The sequence below is a fragment of the Mytilus californianus genome, unplaced genomic scaffold, assembly GCF_021869535.1.
Source record: "Mytilus californianus isolate M0D057914Y unplaced genomic scaffold, xbMytCali1.0.p SCAF_3, whole genome shotgun sequence".
Taxonomy (NCBI): domain Eukaryota; kingdom Metazoa; phylum Mollusca; class Bivalvia; order Mytilida; family Mytilidae; genus Mytilus; species Mytilus californianus.
In genome coordinates this window covers 107,843,636-107,865,251 of record NW_026262679.1, presented here as the reverse complement: position 1 = coordinate 107,865,251, position 21,616 = coordinate 107,843,636, and the positions used below count along the sequence as shown (strand labels likewise).

The 21,616-nt window shown below is 32.7% G+C and overlaps 1 protein-coding gene across 3 annotated transcripts in view; it reads left to right on the top strand.

Annotated features, from left to right (window-relative positions):
* Window positions 1-21,616, top strand: part of LOC127735728 (myb-like protein V) — a 48,563-nt gene that overhangs the window by 2,309 nt on the left and 24,638 nt on the right. The window contains exons 2-3 of one of the 3 annotated variants that reach the window (XM_052246010.1): window positions 49-148; window positions 21,303-21,463. In XM_052246010.1, the coding sequence (XP_052101970.1) occupies window positions 21,307-21,463 (157 nt within the window). In that variant the 5' untranslated portion in view covers window positions 49-148; window positions 21,303-21,306. Of the gene's footprint in view, window positions 1-48; window positions 149-14,866; window positions 15,017-15,842; window positions 16,327-21,302; window positions 21,464-21,616 lie in introns of those variants that run through there. The other 2 variants (XM_052246009.1, XM_052246008.1) reach the window with 2 other exon arrangements.

Below are 21,616 nucleotides of genomic sequence, written 5' to 3'. Positions count from 1 at the left end.
GCAGGGTTAAAAGCTAAAATTTGTAATGACATAATATTTCTATTGTAGAAGACTTTATAACTTGTAAGCCGAGGCATGCGCTGTTTGAACTTTAGAAATACTTAAGCAGTTGTGTGTGTCAATTAATTGGGTTGCCTGTCTTAATCATGTATGTATACTTCACATCTTTAAATCATATTTAGAAATTAAGATATGTTAGCATGGACAAATAATTGCTATTATATAGTCTGAGAGTCATTTTCTTCTTATTATTATACTCTGTCTTATGTTCTTCCCGTCACGGTAAGATAGCTAGGCATCGGCTAGCAAAGCGCAAACCCTCCTCTAATGTATTCCCGTATTACTCAATATTAATTTTATTCGAAAATAATTGATTTTGGTTACATCCGTTTTTCATTAAAATTTTTACCTTCGGATTATCTTCCTAAGTATCAATATGCACATCAAGGGGTGTGTCCCTAGGTTTTCATATACGTTTCAACTATATTTACTCTAAACATTCATAACAACGAGCGACTGGATAAAATGTGGACAACAAATGGAAGTTTTTAACGACCTTGACTGGATATACATCCCTCGCACGGTCGGTGGAATGATCACGTGTGCGTTTTTATACATCACAATTCGGCTATATATAGAATCATGTACCTGTGTACCGATATGCATGATTAATCACGATGCAACTTTAATAACTAAGATAAGGAGTTCAAACACTCCCTCTGCGGGATTGAAGGACATTGATTTACTAGATTTCGAATTGTCCTAACCAATCAACAGAATTTTACTATGATAGAGTCAGGGGGTCATACTTCAAATACAATAAATCACGTAAACGAAAAAAGAGAGAATTTAAACAAAATATATTGGACAGTCCTGATAGGTTAAGGGAAGATAATCAAAAAGAATACTGGCATTTAATCAAGTCACTAAAAGATGATAAAAAGGAGGGTCTAGAAAAAACAGTAAATACAAATGTTTGGTATACCTACTTTAGATCACTTAATAAAATACCAGATAAATATAAACTTGAATTAATCAAATTGACGAGATACTCAAAAACATGGAATTAAGCCACTCGTTAAATGAACTGGATTTTAAGATATTAACCTCCAAAGAGGTGTTGGACACTATTTGTAAGTTAAAATGTGGAAAGGCAGTCGGTTTAGATGGCCTCCCAAATGAAATATTGAAGAGTGGTGCTAGTATTTTGGCTCCATTATTTCAAAAACTTTTTAATCTTGTATTTTCTTCAGGAATATATCAAAAAAAAAATGGTCATCAGCATATATTTGTCCAATTTTTAAAGCTGTAGATCCATCTAAACCTGAAAACTACAGAGGTATTGTAATTAATATGTGTATAGGAAAACTATTCAATTCAATACTAAACAAAAGGCTTGATAAATATTTAGAAACAAATAATATCATAAATCCATGTCAGATTGGTTTTTCATGTAAAAGTAGGATATCTGATCACATGTTTGTATTAAAAACTTTGATGGATAAGTACACCAGTATGAAAGGTGGTAAACTTTATGCTTGCTTTGTTGATTTCAAAAAAAGCGTTTGACAAAGTCCTTCATTCTGGTTTATAATATAAGCTATTAAAATGAGATTCACTTGTTGTCGAGTTGCGAGTTACGAAAGTCGAGTTGCGAGTTACAAAGGTCGAGTTGCGAGTTACGAAGGTCGAGTTGCGAGTTACGAAAGTCAAGTTGCGTGTTACGAAGGTCGAGTTGCGAGTTACGAAGGTCGAGTTGCGAGTTACAAACGTCGAGTTGCGAGTAACGAAGGTCGAGTTGCGAGTTACGAAAGTCAATCGAGTTACGTGAAAATGGGGAAAACTATTTTAATTTTTTGGTGTACCTCTTTAACATTTTTGAATGATGATTGCTTATAGAATTGTATACAGTATTGCTGATTCTCGTGTAAAAAACAAATGAATGGATTGTCCCTGGATTTCTTACATAATCACTACGCAAAGTATTTTCGAAAGAAACAGATAGCCTTTTGAAATACAGCGGATGGCTTGTAGTTTAATCATTATTAAATTTCATAGCTAGCACAGTCATATTAAACGTACAGGGAGATAGGAACTAAACTCTAGTACATATATGTAAAAGACCCCTTCTGATGATTTCGATAAGAGTGGGCTCTTTGGAGCAGCTGCCGAGGCAATATTTGTTAGGGACCCCAAAATTTTTCTTTGGCAGTGACACTCAAAATTGTGGACGTTTAAGTTACTAGTATATATGTCTACATTGGCTAGAGGTGAAGGGGGAGGCTGAGCGCTCATAAAACCTGTTTAACCCAGCCGCATTTTTGCGTCTGTCCTAAGTCAGGAACCTCTAGCTTTTTTTTAGGTCTTGTATATTTTCTAATTTTGGTTCACCTATATGTTTCGGAGCATAGAATGGCGTCCATTTTCTTGATCTAGTGTACATTGTGTTTCGGGGCCTGCTCGGGGCTGCCTCTGGGTTTGGGATTTCTCGCTGTGTTGAAGACCCATTGGTTGTCTTGGGTTGACTTGTATATTTTGGTTAGGTTGTTGTCTCTTTGACACATTCCCAGTTTCCATTCTTTATTCTATACATGTAGCTGTCAAAGATACTTTTGTAAAAGTGGCAAAAGACGCAGTTTTGGAATATGTAACTTCTTTCTAAAAAATGGTTTAATTATACCCAAATCAATCAAGTTAATTTAGGAATAACATGCTGACAAATATAACTCTTTTTACTTTTTTTTTGACACGAAACTGTTTTTTCATTGTGCAGTAGATGGGAAATTGATTACATAAAGTTTGAATGTCTGTATAAATCGTCAAAACATTTTTGCACCAATATGAAAAAAGTGCAGTTTTAAAGAGTTGTTAGTTATTTAAAAAGTATTTAAAAAACAGAACAATTCAGAGAAATTCAACATTGACCAATGCACCATGAAAATATGGTCAAGGACAGATGAAACATGTCAGACATATATTTACACCTTACAATCATTCCATAAACCAAATATAGTTCACCTATTTCTTATAATGTCTGAAAAACAGACCAAACAAGAAATAAATAGCATTGACCAATGAACCATGAAAATGAGGTCAACGTTAGATGATTACTGTCAGATAGACATGTACACCTTACAACCATTCCATACACCAAAATATAATGGACTGAATACTTATAGTATCTGCGAAATAGATCAAAACACAAAAAGTTAACTTTGACCACTGAACCTTGAAAATGAGGTCAAGGTCAGATGACACCTGCCAGTTGGATGTGTACACCTTACAACCATTCCATATACCACGTATAGAAGACCTATTGCTTGTAGTATCTGTGATATGGACTTGACCACGAAAACTTAACTTTGTTCACTGATCCATGAAATGAGGTCAAGGTCAAGTGAAAACTGTCTGAAAGGCATGAGGATCTTGCAAGGTACGCATATACCAAATATAGTTGTCCTATTACTTATAATAAGAGAGAAATTAACATAAAAAATCTTAAACTTTTATTTCAAGTAGTCACTGAACCATGAAAATGAGGTCAAGGCCATTGGTCATATGACAGACGGAAAGTTCGTAAGATTAAGCATCTATATACAAAGTATGAAGCATCCAGGTCTTCTACCTTCTGAAATACTAAGCTTTTAAGTCGAGAGCTAACGTCGCCGTCGCCGGATGACTAACCCTTAGTCTCGCTTTCTGCGACAGAAGTCGCAGGCGAGACAATTAGACTTATCAACATTTTACAAACCAAAAACCGAGGTAGAATCAAGGTGCCCCCGAAAGGCAAAACATAAACTACTCCACACGGGACACCTGTCGTATGGCTTATGAAAGAATGTATTCCGTGATGAGTTATCCGATGGTATCACATTCTGCGGAGACGACGACGCTGTGGTTTAAGGCAATTTGGTATTTGGAGACAGTTTTTCCTACGTGTTATCTTAAATTATGCCACTGGAAACCCTTAGTTTAGTAGCTTTCATATAGACAGCAACCATAAATCCTGAGTTATGCATTCTATCATAAAAGAAAGGCGGAACATACCGAAAGCAAGAGTCAAAGACAAAGAGAAAAATCCATGTCCAAATTAAACCGCGAAAAAATACAAGACAAACCGCTGTTCACAAAAGGCAACACCACAAACCCATCATAATCTGATTTTAATTGCTTTGAAAGGATAAGTATATTTGGTTCACCATGTGGAACGAATCGTTTTGCTCATGATTTACAAATCGACAATGTCTCTTTTGTTGTTGCATATTCGAGACAAAAAGATGACAGTATGGTAATAATACCGTGTTATTGGTTGTGATTTGCTGTGAACCAGCTCTTAGTATTTAGCCGAGAGGAAAAATTGATTGGTTCTTTTTGTCTATGGTCTCTATTTTGAGGAGAATTGGAAATAATAATAATCTATGTTTCCATACCATCATACACACTAATATAGGTTTCAGTTTGGTTAAATTAGCACATGATTTTTCAGGGAAAATTATTTATTTAATTATTTACCATAGAGAGCATTCATTATCTTGCATAGTAATTTCAAATTTCCTGAGAGTGTTTTTATGCCTGTCTGAAAGTGAATTAGCAACTTCAAGCTTGAAAATATGTGAATAGGTCGGGAAAACTATCAGAAATATATGATAAGGTCAATAAAGTACCCATAACTTCTTCGTCTGTCATCTTTCTTGGTGTTCCCGGCTGTGTTTTAATCAACTAATTTTCTCTCTTTTGGCACTTTGGTATTCCACTTTTGCATTACACACCACACGAAACCCAAACAATATGGTAAAAGGTAACATTTTTACCTACGCAATATTTGAAAAGGTATACATTTTTAAAATCTAAAACATATGAAAAGGGTGGGGTAACAGAACCCCAGCAGCACTCCCTATCAATTAAGTATTGAAGTGCCCCCCCCCCCCCCCCCCCCCCCGAGACGTAACGAGACTGATATTGATTACGTGACGTCATACACATACATATACAGCCGCGATATCGTGGCGGATATAGAAGAGTTGCAGTTGACTGTATGACATATACAATTTGTCTGTATTTACTACTCAGTATATAATAGACGTTTTTTTTTTTATATATAATGCACAATTTTTAGAAAAATGTACAATACCCAGCTGATATCTGAAACTACAACATTTGTATCAAGGCTGCATGCAGGTGAAAAAGTAAACTTGTGACAGACAAGGCTTCCGCGCTCATACCGTAAAAACACCTTAAAACTGTTCCTTTTATTTTTTGTAACAGCGGTAAAGCTTATTGTAGAATAACGTCTTTCCAAATTAAAAAAAATCATATTATGATCTATGCCAGGAAGTTACCATAATGCTATAGAAAGACATCTATAGCATGCTTATTTTTGCGTTGTAGTATTCAGATATACATACATTGAACAACTCGATTATTAACTATTTGGTATATTTATGCACTCTCCGCTTGGGTTTGAATCACAAAGTTAACAAAGTTCAAAATTATTTAATTTATCACATAAAGCACATAACATATCACATTTCTGACTAATTCATGGGATATTTTCCTAAGTTAAATATGCAATTGTGCCTATATCACCCTAAACCTTTGCGAAAGACGAAGAGTTGTAACGGAATAGAAGTTCCTTCATATTATAAGTTCCAAATGGAAAAAATATTCTGGAATATTATTTCCACTGGAATAAATATTTCAGTAAATGTTCCTAACGGAATAAATGGTATAGAATATTTGTTCCAACAGGAACAGATATTATGACATTGTTTATAACAAAGTTTCCAGTGGAACTTCTGTTAGGCGGAACAAATATACGGTGACAGAGTTAGCACTTGGTATGCTAATGATTATCCTTTATTCAAACGTCAATGATGAGTTTTGTATAGACGAAACCCGCGTCTGGCGTAGAAAATATTATAATTGCCTGGTACCTAAGTATTTAACTTTAGGCCTAATACAGTGCCATATTCTGTGAGATGTCGATAATTTGCAAGTATATTTCATTTGACTACATGATTTATTCTCTTATGCTTGATTTGTTAGTATGGTATACATTTTGTCTTATATCTACATTATATCCTGTTTTATTTTAGAAAATGAACAATGTCGCTCTCATTAAAGAAATTTAAGCGTGCGTGACTTTGCAACATATAGACTCTTATAAACAAGTATCACAACTCTTTCAAATCCTGCAATCAAAATACCGGGACCCTTCCCCATGCAGTGTATAACTAAGTTCTGGTAACAAACCTGAAAATTCTGTTTCAAAAATCAAATGACACAACCGTTAATATATATAATTCTTAAGAAATTAGAGAAACATAATATTTTTGTAACTCGCAACTCGACTGTCGTATCTCGCAACTCGACCTTCGTAATTCGCAACTCGACCTTCGTTACTCGCAACTCGACCGTCGTTACTCGCAACTCGACCGTCGTAACTCACAACTCGACCGTCGTAACTCGCAACTCGACCTTCGTAACTCGTAACTCGACTTTCTTAACTCGCAACTCGACTTTCTTAACTCGCAACTTGCAACTCGACGATAAGAAACCCTCGTGTTTACTCCTACTTTTTATTCTCAAATTGGAGTAAAGCAAGGGGATGTTTTGAGTCCCAACCTTTTCAAGATTTTTATAAATGATTTACCGGATGCATTTAATGAAAGCCCAGATGCTGTTGATATAAATGGCCGCAGAATTAACTGCCTCATGTATGCAGATGATATTGTTATTTTTTCTAGTTCCAAGGCAGGTCTTCAAAAACGACTTGATGGTTTATCCAAATTGTGTAGTAAATGGTGTTTAGAGGTCAATCTATCTACAACCAAAGTTATTATATTTAACAAACCTAGTAAACTGTTAAAAGAATATTTTTATTTCGAAAAAGATACAATAGAATGTGTTAACAATTATAAGTATTTGGGTTTAAAATTTATATCTAGTGGACTTTTAAAGCAAGGAAAGGAAGAATTACACAAAAAATCACTAGAAAGAGACCAAAGGCTTTGTAAGAAATGTACTCTAAATCTGGTTGAAGATGAACAACATTTTATTACTAGTTGTCCAGCATACAAAGATGATAGGGAGATATTTTTCAAGAAGATAAACAGTATTTGTCCTAATTTTTCATATCTCTCAAATGAGGCAAAATTTGTTTGGTTATTTACTAATGAAAATTTGTTTGTACTTAAATATTTAGGGAACTTTATTATTACATGTCTAGATGTTAGACGAAATGTAAATTAATGTATGTAATAACAATGATAATTGTAATGATTTTATGGTTCTGGTCCTGTCTGGAATTAAATGTTTGTGATTTATATAGAATGGAGATAATAACATGTCTGAACTTTTTAATGTTCCATTTCAATGTATAAAAAAAAATGTTTTTCTGTTACAAATCATGACGTATTGTTTTATGTGTACATGTCATGCTGCCCATCAAGGGCCCTTGATTGGAATAATAAATATTCTTATTCTTATTCTATTTAAGCAACATCAATAAAAGTTTTAAATTTAAATTCAATAATATCTTCCAATTAGGTAGAAAGAAAGCATTCAGTCCGAAGATAACATGCAACTTATAATACCGTCTCCGAGAAGACAGTTATCAATCAATTAATATTTAAAATACTAAGTAACTCTGCCTTGGTCGGTCTTAACATGAGAAATTCCTTAAGAACTGTAAGATTTGCATTTAATGGTTAAAGGCTTAATGGATCTATTTATTCTCGTTTATCTCATTTAAACAAAAATGTGTATTAAATTATTAGGATATTAGTTGAACCTGAATAATTTTCCTGTTTCCAGTTCCCCTCAGATAATAGAAGTTATTGCCATTTAATGAAAAACTTTTACCACTTTCGTGTTTCTGGCTATTGTCTTGAAATCTTACAAATAGCCACACATGTATCAGGAAATAGAGTGGGGGAAGGGGCTGCTCTGAAAGGGCAATATTAACTCGATCTACAACTTATTTTGTTAGCGCTTCTGCCCAACCGATGTTAACTTTATGCTTATCCCAGTTTTATTAAACTGAGGGCAGAAGTCTCATAATTTGTGTTCTTTTATTATCAATTGAAATGTTGTTTCTTCGATATAAATTATTTTTATTTTTGTCACAAAACAACAGTATGTTCAAATGACAATAAAGAAATATTATTATTGTAAGTTTATACTGTTTCTCTATATACCGTGTAGTCATACAATCTGTTTCAAACCGCTTCTGTATTATAAATAATATCTGCTTGTCCTAAACACAGACCGAGCACACTACTATATACTAAAGTGTCGAACCAATAATGCCGTACCATAGTTGACACCAAAGAAAATATAACTTTTATTGACTAGTCAAAATTAATAAATACTGTAAACTTGTTCATTTGATCCCTGTTAAGTTCACATTATTGTCATATTTTATTGCAGCTCCGTCATTATTCTGCGTTTCACTGTATTTAACGCCCACTTAGTGTTCGTTTTCAATCAATCTGAATAAGGCAGTAACAACGGTATGAACCATTCACAAAGCATGTAATCTTGAATAATTCACTTCATTGATGTTAAAATCAATCATTTTCCGTTGGGACAATTGCGAAATAACCCAACACCGGGGATCTGAACGGATTTGACATTAATGACTTCTATAAACAAGTTGCTTTCTTTAAAAAAAGAAAAGCAACACGTGAACCCAAGACCGCTGACTGGTCACCAAAAAAAATTGATGCTGAATTTTTGTTTGCTTTTGAATTGAAATAATTGACTGTAAATAGAATAAGATAATGATGATGCTAAAACACCTTTATTTAAAATGTGTAATTGTGTGTAGATTCTTGCACAAGTCAGTTGAAAGCAATGTTGGATAGTTGTGAATAGAAAAGTGTATATATACAGCTACTATTTGAATATACATTTTAAGGCTCGACTATTTTAATTATTACTTGGGAGTGTACATCATTTTTTCATAATCCTATTGCAAGTCCCAGTTTCTGCAAATCGGATGTCTAATGCAAATTGCACAAACCAATCGCAATATAAATTTAAGCACTCAGTTTGCTTTATAATCAGGATGCATTTATTTTATCTATTATATCTTAATATTTTGTTTCCTTGATGCCTTCAATTATTCTTATTTAAGCTGTCTGTACTCATGGTAGATGTGTATAGATAAATTTAAAGTCTAATTTCCATGTGAAGTGAAACCCTGTGGCATGCAACTTATTAGAAGGTTTCGTATATTTTTCTTGAGAGTAACACACCAGCTTCATTGGGACCTCTTATATAGCGACTTATTTTGGTCTCATAAAACATCTCAAATTTTAAGGATTTCCCGATTTTACTTAAATCAATTCAAATATTCTACAGGAAAACTTGGTTTAGAAGAATATCTTATTTTCAGAAGTTTTATGAATACCTGAACATACTCTCAAAAAAACCAATTTAATTTTATAAAAAGATATGTAGATATAAAAAGATACCAGGATTAAAATGTTGTATGCCAGACGTGAGTTAAGTCTACAAAGAAACATCAGTGAAGCTCAAATAAAAAAAGCTAAAAAGGCCAAATAAAGTACGTAGTTGAAAGAAATTCAGGACCCAAAATTTCGAAACAAAGGTTTTGCCGAGTACATCTAAAGTATTTCTATTCCTGGGGTAGAAAATCCTTAGCATTTCGAAAATGTCAAAGTTTATAATAGGACAGTGACTTAAAAAAAGAAAAGAAAAGAGAAACAGATATAGAGGTCAGAATACAGTAAGTAATGATGACCGTGCTTGAAAGTCACATGTCAAACTCTTACTGCCGTGTCCTGAATTAAGATAAGAAAAGCGAAAATTCACATTCGCGAGCGAAATTAATATTTATGCATGCACATGGTATTTTTGCGCAAGAAAAAGTACATAGAAAGCATACACACTGATACTCTGGATAAGAATACGCATTTGCGTCATCACATATATTAATCTAATAGTTGAATTCGGAGGTCAAACTACCTACCTCAAGTTCATTGCCATTTAATCCGGAATTTGTGTGAACGTAAACCGATAGTGTGCTTGTGAACAGGGTGATATATAATGTGAATGAACCAAGACCTGTAGGGTAGCTGGTCAACACAATGAATACAATTTTCAAAATCGTACCATAGTGCAAATATTTAGATGCTATAAGGTTCACGGACCTATTAAAACAAACAAACCAAAAAAGAATTGCAATTGTATAATTAACAAACATGCATTCCTGTTAATGATTTTTTTCCGAAAATTTAGAATATAATATCAATAAACACAAACGTCAAGTATTTACGGATGGACATTTTATCTATCAAATCAATCTCTTCTTAAAGTCTAACATTCCACTATATAAAATTGAGAATGGAAATGGGGAATGTGTCAAAGAGACAACAACCCGGCCATAGAGCAGACAACAGCCGAAGGCCACCAATGGGTCTTCAATGCAGCGAGAAACTCCCGCACCCGGAGGCGTCCTTCAGCTGGCCCCTAAACAAATATGTATACTAGTTCAGTGATAATGGACGTCATACTAAACTCCAAATTATACACAAGAAACTAGAATTAAAAATGATACAAGACTAACAAAGACCAGAGGCTCCTGACTTGGGACAGGCGCAAAAATGCGGAGGGGTTAAACATGTTTTTTGAGATCTCAACCCTCCCCCTATACCTCTAGCCAATGTAGAAAAAAACAAACGTACAATAGTACGCACAGTAAAGCTCAGTTTAAGAGAAGTCCGAGTCCGATGTCAGAATAGGAAACAAAAGAAAATAAACAAAATGACAATAATACATAAATAACAATAGACTACTAGCAGTTACTGACTTGCCAGCTCCAGACCTTAATCAAACTGATTGAAAGATTATGTCTTCATCATATGAATATCAGGCACAATCCCTCCTGTTAGGGGTTTAGTATTATACCATCATAAAATATATGAGAAGAACATAACCCGTGTCATACCAACAACTGGTTTTAGAATAAATATGTTTAATTCCGATGCAAAGACCCTATAAGTGAATCAATATTAAAGCCAAAATATGCAATCTTTAATGACCTGAGAACAGTATCGTAACTATATCCCTTCTTAATAAGTCTGTTTAAAGGTTTTGTTAGCTTTTGAGGTGAATACTGACATTTTTGTGCTTCGTAAAGAATATTACCATAAAAGATAGGATGTGAAATACAAGAACGTATAAGATGTCTGCATGTTGAGTTATATTTACGAATGATGTCCTTATACCGATGATAAAATTTAGTAAATGTTTTGACTAGTTTATGATATCGGAAACCCTGGTGTAATAATTTTTCAGTAATACATAAATTTCTCTCGCTAAAATCTAATACGTTGTTACATACACGAGCAAATCGTACAAGTTGAGATATATAAACACCATAAGATGGTGACAAGGGAACGTCACCATCTAAAAATGAATAATTAACGATAGGAAATGAAAAATCTTCTCTTTTATCATAAATTTTTGTATTAAGCTTCCCGTTAATGATATATATATATCAAAATCGAAGAAAGGACAGTGGTCATTGTTAGTATTAGCTTTATTTAAAGTAAGTTCAACAGGATAAATTTCTTTCGTATACATACTGAAGTCGTCATTATTGAGAGCCAATATATCATCCAAATATCTAAAAGTATTGTTAAATATTTGTATCAGATGTTGTTTCGATTGGTCTTTGCTGATTGTAACTCATAACAATACAATAACAGGTCCGCAATAAGTGGTGCACAGTTAGTCCCCATTGGAATTCCGATAACTTGACGATATACGGAATCTCCAAAGCGAACAAAAATGTTATCAAGTAAAAATTCAAGGACAGATATAGTATTAAAGCATTTCCAATTGACATAACTCTTTTGTTTGTTGCTACTAAAAATGACCTTAAAGAGTTTGAACATATGTATTCGCATTCCGACTTTTTAAATGCCCATTTAATTAGGTGTGTGAATTTTTTTCTAAATAAGAATATGAGGCAAAGTGGTATATAGGGTAGAAAAATCAAAACTTTGAACAGATTCAAAATCACCAATATATGCATGCAATTTATCAAGTACTTCCCACGAATTTTTGACACTCCAAAAGTATTTAATTCCACTATTTTCAAAGGCCTTATTTGAACAATTTATTATCAGGTTTTTGAATATATGAATATATTGCTATACAAAATATAAGCAGAGACTTATAAATCCATACTAAAACAGTATAAAATAATTAACATAGTAATTAAATTATTTTATGATTATTGCAAAATATTAATTACGTTTTTTGTGAGATGCAAGGATTTAAAATCCTTATGAATTGAAACCATGCAAGTATTTTTTCATTCACGACCGTTTAAATTTAGATATTTAGCTAACTTTGGGTACGCATCCCTGCTCATTGGTGCTCATCGTTGCATTTAATTTTCATAAATGTAATGACTGTTCAAACCTGTGAGACTAGATGCACGTATATACATGATGACAATTTTAATTATATTCTATAAAGAATAAATTCAGTCTCAGTTTAAACTTTATAATGAATATTTTCTTTGTCTTGTAGTATCCATTAATGAAATTAGATATTTTGTCAGAAAAATCTTTTTGTTTAATTATCTTTCTGCAATCCGACCACTGTGTTTCCGACCTAAGATAAATATTTATAACAGAAATATCTTTTTCTGAATTTTCTTCATGCTTTCCGACATTTTCCCATGCTATGATTTATTGTCACAATGCACAACAGCACGCTGTATTGAATACCACACACACAACGCGTACAGGGACCGTCTCAAAGCATGAATTATATAATTGCGTTATCATTATACTTGATATTTAATAAACATTCGCGTTATTAAAAACACATCTGTTTTGTCAAAAGGCAAGTATGTTCTAACATATAAATGATTGTTTGACTGCAACCTAGTCTTTATTGTTTTACTATCCAATCTACAAACGAACTTTGATTGTTGAAATATACAATGTCACGTGGTAGCCTATCCATAGAGGGACCGTATCAAAGACATAGATAACTATCTGTATAAATGATCGAAAATTTTCGAGACGCCGAGAATCTTGATTCTGAGGATATCGAATGGCCCATAGACACTTCCAAAACTCAACAATATATAGGCGTGACCCTTCAGGCGGTTCAGGCAACAATGAGCTTTTTAATTTTGATTAGATAAGGAATTCAACGCATTTGATGCAAGCCGACACCAGACAAACTAAACTTATGGCACATTAATGGATTGTAATCTAAAATACATGAGGTATGATCTATGTTGACTGTTTACAAAACTTATAATTTTCGAAATATTAAGGATGTTCTACCCCAGGAATTGATTTACCTTACCTGTTTGGCAAAATCTTTTGGAATTATAGGTCTGCAATGCTCTTATTTGGCCTTTTAAACTTTTTCATTCGAGCGTCACTGATGAGTCGAACTGTTGTAGACGAAACGCGCGTCTGGCGTACCAAATTTTCAGCCAGGTTTCTATGATGAGTTAATCTATTACCATAACCTTCAAAGAATTATAAAAAGAAACCAATTTTGATTTTTACAAATCTTTACCTATATTTAAGTCTTCCTTACAGAGCTTCACTGTAGCACATGGTTTGTGTGTTCCATCAAATAGCTATTGATTTTGTCAGTTTTTAAGGATTTAACCTTTTTGAATTTTATTTAGAGTTTGGTATTTTTGTTATACTTTTGCATTTAGTCTGAAAACTATTTTCTTTAGCAAGTTTTTGCGCTTTCTGTCAAGAAGACTTTCGGACAACCCTTTTACAGCGTTACAAAAATAACAAAACATTTTTATAAGTTCACGTAGCATATTGAAAAATTAAAAGTTTCAGCAAACAGGAAGTAAGTGTCTGGTAGTTCCGACAAATGCTCACATGTTACAACTCATCATTTTTATGCTGCTGAATAAAAATAAAGCCATTCTGTTAAGTAGTATAATAGCCGATAAAAGTGTGACGAAAAATTCATTCAAAATATTTAAAATTCATAGTATTTGAAAACAAGAAGTAGGTGTGTGGCAGTTCCAAAAAATGATAATGATTTAGAACTCTCCACTTTCAAGCTGCTGACCAAATATGAAGTCATTCTGTTTACTAGTATCTTTGAAAAGTGTGACGTAAATATTTTTGAGAGAACGGATGGACGGTCGTGAAGACTAACAAGGGGAAAGCAATATAGCATACACTCTTTGTTTTTTTCTGCACTTAAATTCTATTAATTTTTTTTTTTTGGGGGGGGGGGGGGGGGGGGGGGGGGGGGGTCATCGTACTATTTTTTGCTATAAACTTTAGCTTAACTTCAACCATTTATTGCAATTTCAATAACATATTCCATATATAAGTTCTTATTATGGAAAGATTATAATTGTTGTGTTCAACATTGCAATTTTAGTCTTTAATCAACTTTTGTGTCTAATTTATTATATAAATTAAATAAAAAATCATGGAATATTATAGTAAAGAAGAAATTACCAAACTTTTCAAAAAAATATTTAAATGTGTCTTTTGATTTAACCATTTAATACATTCCTATTCCATATATCCATCTTTTATTTAACAACCTCGAGATTTAACCCTATTGACTTCAGTTATTATGTATCGAGAGAGAAAGAAATATCAGATAAACTGTCAACTATTTGCTTTGTACTTCAAGTTGCCATTAACTTAAGTTCATCATTGAACAAACACACTTCTATTTTACCAGATAAATTAGTACTTTTTAAAAGTTTATTGCACTGGTACATACGTAAGGATTTATGTTAGCAAAAGTCACCTTGGCTTGGCCTTGTTATACACATATGTATATATGAATGTACTTACATATGTTTTATCGCACTTGTTTTCTATTTTCACAACTCCATCGATCTGCAACATATGAATAGCATATAATTACTTACAGCTTTCGTAAATCATGGGATGTTTAAATCTGTTAGTAAATCGATGCATGATGTGACACAGTTATTGTTATTATAACAGTGTTTTAGGTAAGTTTTCATAAAAACATTTTTATATTTATTATCTTTTTGATTTTAAATTCGATGTAAACAGGTGCAAAAGAATTTGATAAGGAAGGTCACGGAGCTAACAATTTGGTGTGAAAATCGTCTTATCATGACTCATCTCAAAAAGCATTTTGGGTTGTATTCTTTTAGATAATTGAAATGCATCGAATTATAATTCAGTCTAGTAATTACGATTGAAAATTTTGGCTTTAACATCAAGCTATACCATCCATCTATATGCATCTGGATAACAATGGTAGCAAATATTTTGCTCGCTTTGATCGAGTCTTGTTTTTTTTTTTATTAATTTTTATCATGCAAACCGTAGAATGAAAACATACAAATAGCGCTTACGAAACACGCGTCTGGCATAAAAAAAAATTAAGCTGGTATTAATGATGAGTGTATTATCAGCAGTGGCAGGAACACACAGCGGATATTTTCCCATACATCTGCTGACAATACGTACACGTGTGAACCTGAAAAGTCGTTTACTGAGTATAAACTGATAGCTCCCATAATTCTTTTAAATTAAATTTAAAATCTATAATATTGATTTAGATCATAAAGAACTTGAACAATTCAAGTTTTATTGTGAAAGGGCTTGTAAAGTCGTATGCATGTGTAGAACAGACAAAAGATCACATAGCGTTGCATAATTACAACAAAGGGATGAATGTACATTTTGATGTAATATTATGCTAGCCTCTTACAATAGTGTAGTGGGTCGTTAATTTTTCTTACACAGTATATTATTAAACAGGATAAAAGGTTCTATACTAAGTTTAAATATAATCCTTCACGCTATTTTTTAAATTGTAAACATTGTATATTATTCGGATTATACATATATGTGTGTCAGCTTTTGTTAGATTTATTTGCAGTCCTTTTGATTGAACAATCAAAGGGCAATCGGAAAGAATTTATAAAATAAGTACTTATTAATCAAAAATGCATCAACTTTGAGGTTTCAATAAACAACAAAGAGTTCGAAAATCGAGGACAAGTACCTGTGACTAAATCGTCTGCTGGAGATAAGACTTGCCATGAGAATGAAACCTTCGACATTAAATTGATTTACCATACTGAAAATGATTTCATTGTTAGGAACTGATATTAAGTAGTGATTTTCGTGTGGCTGCTAAATTCATTAGCTTTAGGAAAGTTTTGTTTAGAAACGTCAAACTAGCGTAAAGTCTGATGTATGTACACATCAGAAAAGGGAAATTAAATTGAACTTGCTCATCTTTACGGATTTATCGTGGGCAGAATCTGGAATAACCTATATATTTGTAAGTAATGATATTTTTATATGATTTATGGATTCGTTAGAAAAATAAAAGAATTATAGCTTCTGTACAAGATGTACAATGTAATGTGTTGTCTTAAAAATATCTCAGTATTATTTATACTTCCTTCATTAATGTAAAGACGATCGTTACTCGACCCAACTATTTCCTTATATGTCCCATTACATTTCACCCTTAAAACTAACTTGAAAAATATCAATGGAGGATCGAGCATTTTCGTCATCTATATACCACTGACTCTGGTTTCTGTCGTACATAATACAATTGTTTTTTGGTATATAAGATGATATTAAGCCCGTTCGGGCATACTATAGTATCTAAATACTATAGTATCTAAATTGAACCATTATAGTGTGGTAAATGCAAAATGATAGCTTTAAATGATTTAAAAGGAGAACTCTTTGGGAAATTCGACCTTATTTTAGGATAAAGCATAACAAATGCAGGATATCCGATTACATTTAATGATACCATGGTGCAAATGTACATGTATTATTTACATTTCATTAGCAACCCAAATTTATTCATCAATTTGACAATGTGAAAATATGTATGTTGAACAAGTGAATAAGAGAAAGCGTCCACATATCTTATAAACAAGTGTTGCCAAGTTTATTGAAAAATCGAATATTTATTTCCGTACAAGTATACACAATATATTTTGTTAGGTCAACAAAAGATGATGGCAATCTTTCTTATCTGTCTAGTTTATTAATATAAATGTATATCTGATCTGACGAAACGAACTTGGGCCTATAAATCATTTGAGATATATCCCATCGGTGCCTTAACAAAATGACGATGGATCTAGAGGGGCCGCTTTGATATGGACATAGATGTATAAACCCATGTGTTTATACATCTATGATATGGAGAAGCATAGATGGCTAATGCAATTTGTAGCTAAAATACAATTATGTATTCATGTTACCGAGTTAAAAAAGATTCCCCTTTTTTCAAAATCATGGATCCGGCACTGTAAACGATATACCTCCAAAATTTCATAGCAACGTTCGAATACAAAACATTGAGGATTTAACCCTAAACTCAAAAACAATGTTTAACATATAATATGAAATAAAAATATGAAATAAAAAAAAAAATTATTATTCCAATCAAGGTCACACAAGGACATTTACAAGGAATATAAGCAACAAACATGATACATTATACAGCATGATATAACCTGACAGTTTATTGCAATATGCATAAATAAAAAGCAGAAAGCAGCTCGGCATCATCATCATTGAAGGTTTATTTCGCTATTGTTATAGGGGGTTGTTGTTATGAGTCGGCTGCTCAACTGCAAAAGACACCTAGGGACCATTTGAAGCTGTAATCTATATAGTTCTCCTCGTGTCTAATGCAGATAAGCAAACTTGCCTTTTTTATAACATCTTTATTAGCTGATATGTAGTTGTGCATCTGCATGCGACACCAATTGGCGATGCTTCTAGAAACACTGTCACTGTTGAAACATACTGCAACAATAATCCTCCTTGTGTCAGAAGCAGATGAAAAAAAAAACAACCAGATAATTTAGAGTCAATGATAGTAATCAGATTACTATCATTGACTCTAAAACGAGGTAAAATAATATTATAATTTTGGTGGTCTTTTTTTTTTGGGGGGGGGGGGGGTATTTTCTTTTGTTGTATCAGAGTATTAAACAGTCAAAGTTATGCAATCGTACGGTTTATAATTGAATTAATAAAATAATGCAAATAACTGATTGAGTAAAATATGGCTCTTAAATCCACTATCTGTAGGGTCTTTTCAAAGTTGACATATATGTCAAACGATACCTACATTAACCATGTTAACATAGATTACAAAACAAATATCTAGTTTGAATTTTTTATTAAGAGTGCAAATATTTAGTATTGTAGCATATTGAAATACTCATTGAATGTTCAACAAACAACAATCAATCGATCAATCGATCGCTGTTGCTAGTGATACACGAGTTGGCGCATATTCCACAAACAGTAGTATTGACATGCATACATCAGAAATAATATCGCGATAGACCATTAATTCGAGGGTTTGCAATAAACAAATTACATGTATTGTAAGGTGTGCCACAAGTTAATTGCTTTTCAGTAGTCTGCTTACAGAATAAATCTTGAAATGTGGCACCAATATTGGTTCTTATACAGATTTATTTATATAAGGCTTTAGAACTGTATCTATTTATTTTTATTTTTATGGTATTCCATTTTATAATGTATTAACTGAAGTAACAGTTTGTGAATGCAAATATGACAACAAACAATTGACCGTAAAATTGATCTCTTCATAAAATATCATTTTATGGTCTCCTGCATATCGTTTGCACCATGATTATGTTAAGAATATTGTCAATATTTAGCTTTAATAGTCAAATCAATTTCAAATTTTGAAATGTTTACATTATAATGATGTAAATATGTTAAATTGATGTTGCTCATGTTTGTGCACGGTTAGCATAGTTAGTGAGTCATTTAAACATTACACATTTTAGAAATTTCAATGAACAATGATTGACTTTAAATATTTGACAATTTATTCACCGGATCAAGGACTAAAAATTAGGAAGATATCGAGTAATAAGTTAAAGGAATATGGGTTTCATGGCTAAAACGATCGATTTTCATTTGCTCAACATCCCCATGGCCAAAGAAAACGGAAAAAGACATTATAGTAAAATCATTATACAGAAAATTAAACTAAGCATCACCAGGTTTTGACAATATATGTATACGATAAAGCAAGGTTCTCTCACCTGCTTTACTGTATATGACCATATTTTATGTTTAAAGTCTTTTAAGATCAAATTCAAACAACAGGTATTACAGAAACATCATCAATGATCCAACAAAATAAGGTCAAAGTCAGTTGAACTGTGACTGCGGGATTTACACCTCATGATTATTCTATGCATCTCATGATAATTCAATACCCCGATAAAGTTGACTTATTACTTATAGTTATCTGAGAAACAGACAAAATCACGATAACTTAACGTTAACCAATGAACCATGGAAATTACGACAAATTGAAGTGAAACTAGTCGGCTGCTCAATTGCAAAAGACACCTTCGGACCACGTTTTTGTTCAAACCCAAAATAGTTGACCTACTACTTTTCGTGTCTGAGAAACGGACTTAAATATGAAAGTTTTTCGTTTCATAATGAACCATGAAAATGATGCCAATTAAGGTCAGTGAAATCTCGTCAGACGTACCCATCCAACCATTCAATGCACACAATAAAGATACTATAGTAGTATCTTAAAAACAAACAAATCACGAAAACTTAACCTTGAGTAAAGAACTATCAAAAAAGAGGTCAAGGTCAGATAAAAATGTTGAGACAAAATCGTTACATGCACTAGATAAAACCCAAAGCAAAGAGAACATTTGTACTACTGTTCTTAATCTCAAAGTCACAGTGAATATTTCAACATGAACAAACCATCGCACATCACTGCAAGTTTAAGCGTTTTCCTAGCACCGGTTTAGGCGAAAGACTTTGCTGGATGTCGATAACGTTACAATAAAAGCACATAGATGTGGGTAATATATTTAAAAAAAAATACCATTACCTGCACAAGATCCAACAAATACTATCGCAATTTGCTCGACAACTTCTGTATGATATAGAAGTAAAACCCATATTTAGACAGCCACGGGACATACATGAAATATGATGATATTTGTGAGATAATAACATATATTTAATTTGAATTATCTGGCTTCGAGTGTAATTTTCTAAAACATTCTTAATTGTTTATCTTATTTATTTTTCGTATGAGACGTTATATTGTTCACGTCCTTTCTGAATGCAGCGTAGCTTTCGATGTTATGCTAATATATGATTGAACGCTTACAAAAAAACATCCACATGTTTAAATACGCTATGTGCAACTCTACACTTTCTTACATGATTACGTATTGCAAAGAAAACCAATATATTTTTAGAACATAGCTGCTACGCATTCGTGGAGTTGAATTTTCCTGTCAGATGACAACACCATACTTTTTGAAATGACTCCTTACTTTGTTCATGCAATCGCCATTTCTAAATATACTTCTTGCTAAAAGTTCATGGTGTCAATCATTTAATGTGGCTCTTGGCAGATTATGGGACAGACATGTCACTTGCAATCAGCCCTTACAATTGTATTTCCCACTCAAGCTAATTACACAAATATAAGGTTGGTATTGATCTACTTTCTTATTCTACAACACAATGAAATGTCTATATTATATGTAGGTGTAAATTGCTCAATCCGGTTGTTTAAAGATACCATTTAAGTTACTTGAATCAGCGTTCTCCTTGGCTGTTTGGGTTAATTATTTTGTCCTTGTTTCCCCCATGCATTAAGCTATTAAAACGCGAACTAGGTCTTACTTGTTATATGTAACAAGTTACCGTTCAACTGTAACTATCTCAGAGGTAACTATATATAACAATCTAATATTGTAATAATTATTTTCCTTTGTTCTTGCAAATGATATGGTAATTTTTTCTCCTCTTATTTATTTCTAGTTTCATTTTTGATTAAGCAATTACATGAATATTGAAAGAGGTAGTCAAAATTTCCAACATGTTAAAACCACTGGATGATGTTACCACTACTAGAGTACCTTGACCAGGATATTAATCCTCGCAGGTGCCTGTGCTTCAAAACTGGTGACATTTTGATTAAAAATAATCAGCTTTTAAACTATGTAACTGTAACGAAAGTAAGGTTAAAAGTCGTTCCTGCAAATGACGGAAAAAAATGTAATTTATTAATTGTTAGTTTTTTTCAAATTATGTTTTGTTTCCAAAACGTGTTTATATATTTTATTGAGATCATACCTCATTAAGGGTATTCCAGACACACGTAGTACTAAAATCGGGTCTCCTATATAATATGAAGTAATCATGCCAGAAAATAAAATGTTGATCAGTATAAAATTATTTTTACAGAGATATGTCAGTGTTGTGCTTTGATGGCGAAATCATACAAATACCAGAATATATTGTAAGGATAGTTAAGAGAGCTCAAGAGATTATAGCAAGTGAAAACGAGGAAAAACCCACGATAAATATCCTGGATGGAGAAGTACTATCAAAATCTCACACAGACGGTAAGAAACTTTATACATGCTGGATTACCTTTATTATAAATGATTGGAAAGTGTCAAAATCAAACAACTGTAATCAGTGGCTGAGATGTAGTGAATTTGTCACCAATTATCGGAGTCTCTTTAATGATTTCCGACTCTTCCAATACATTAAGT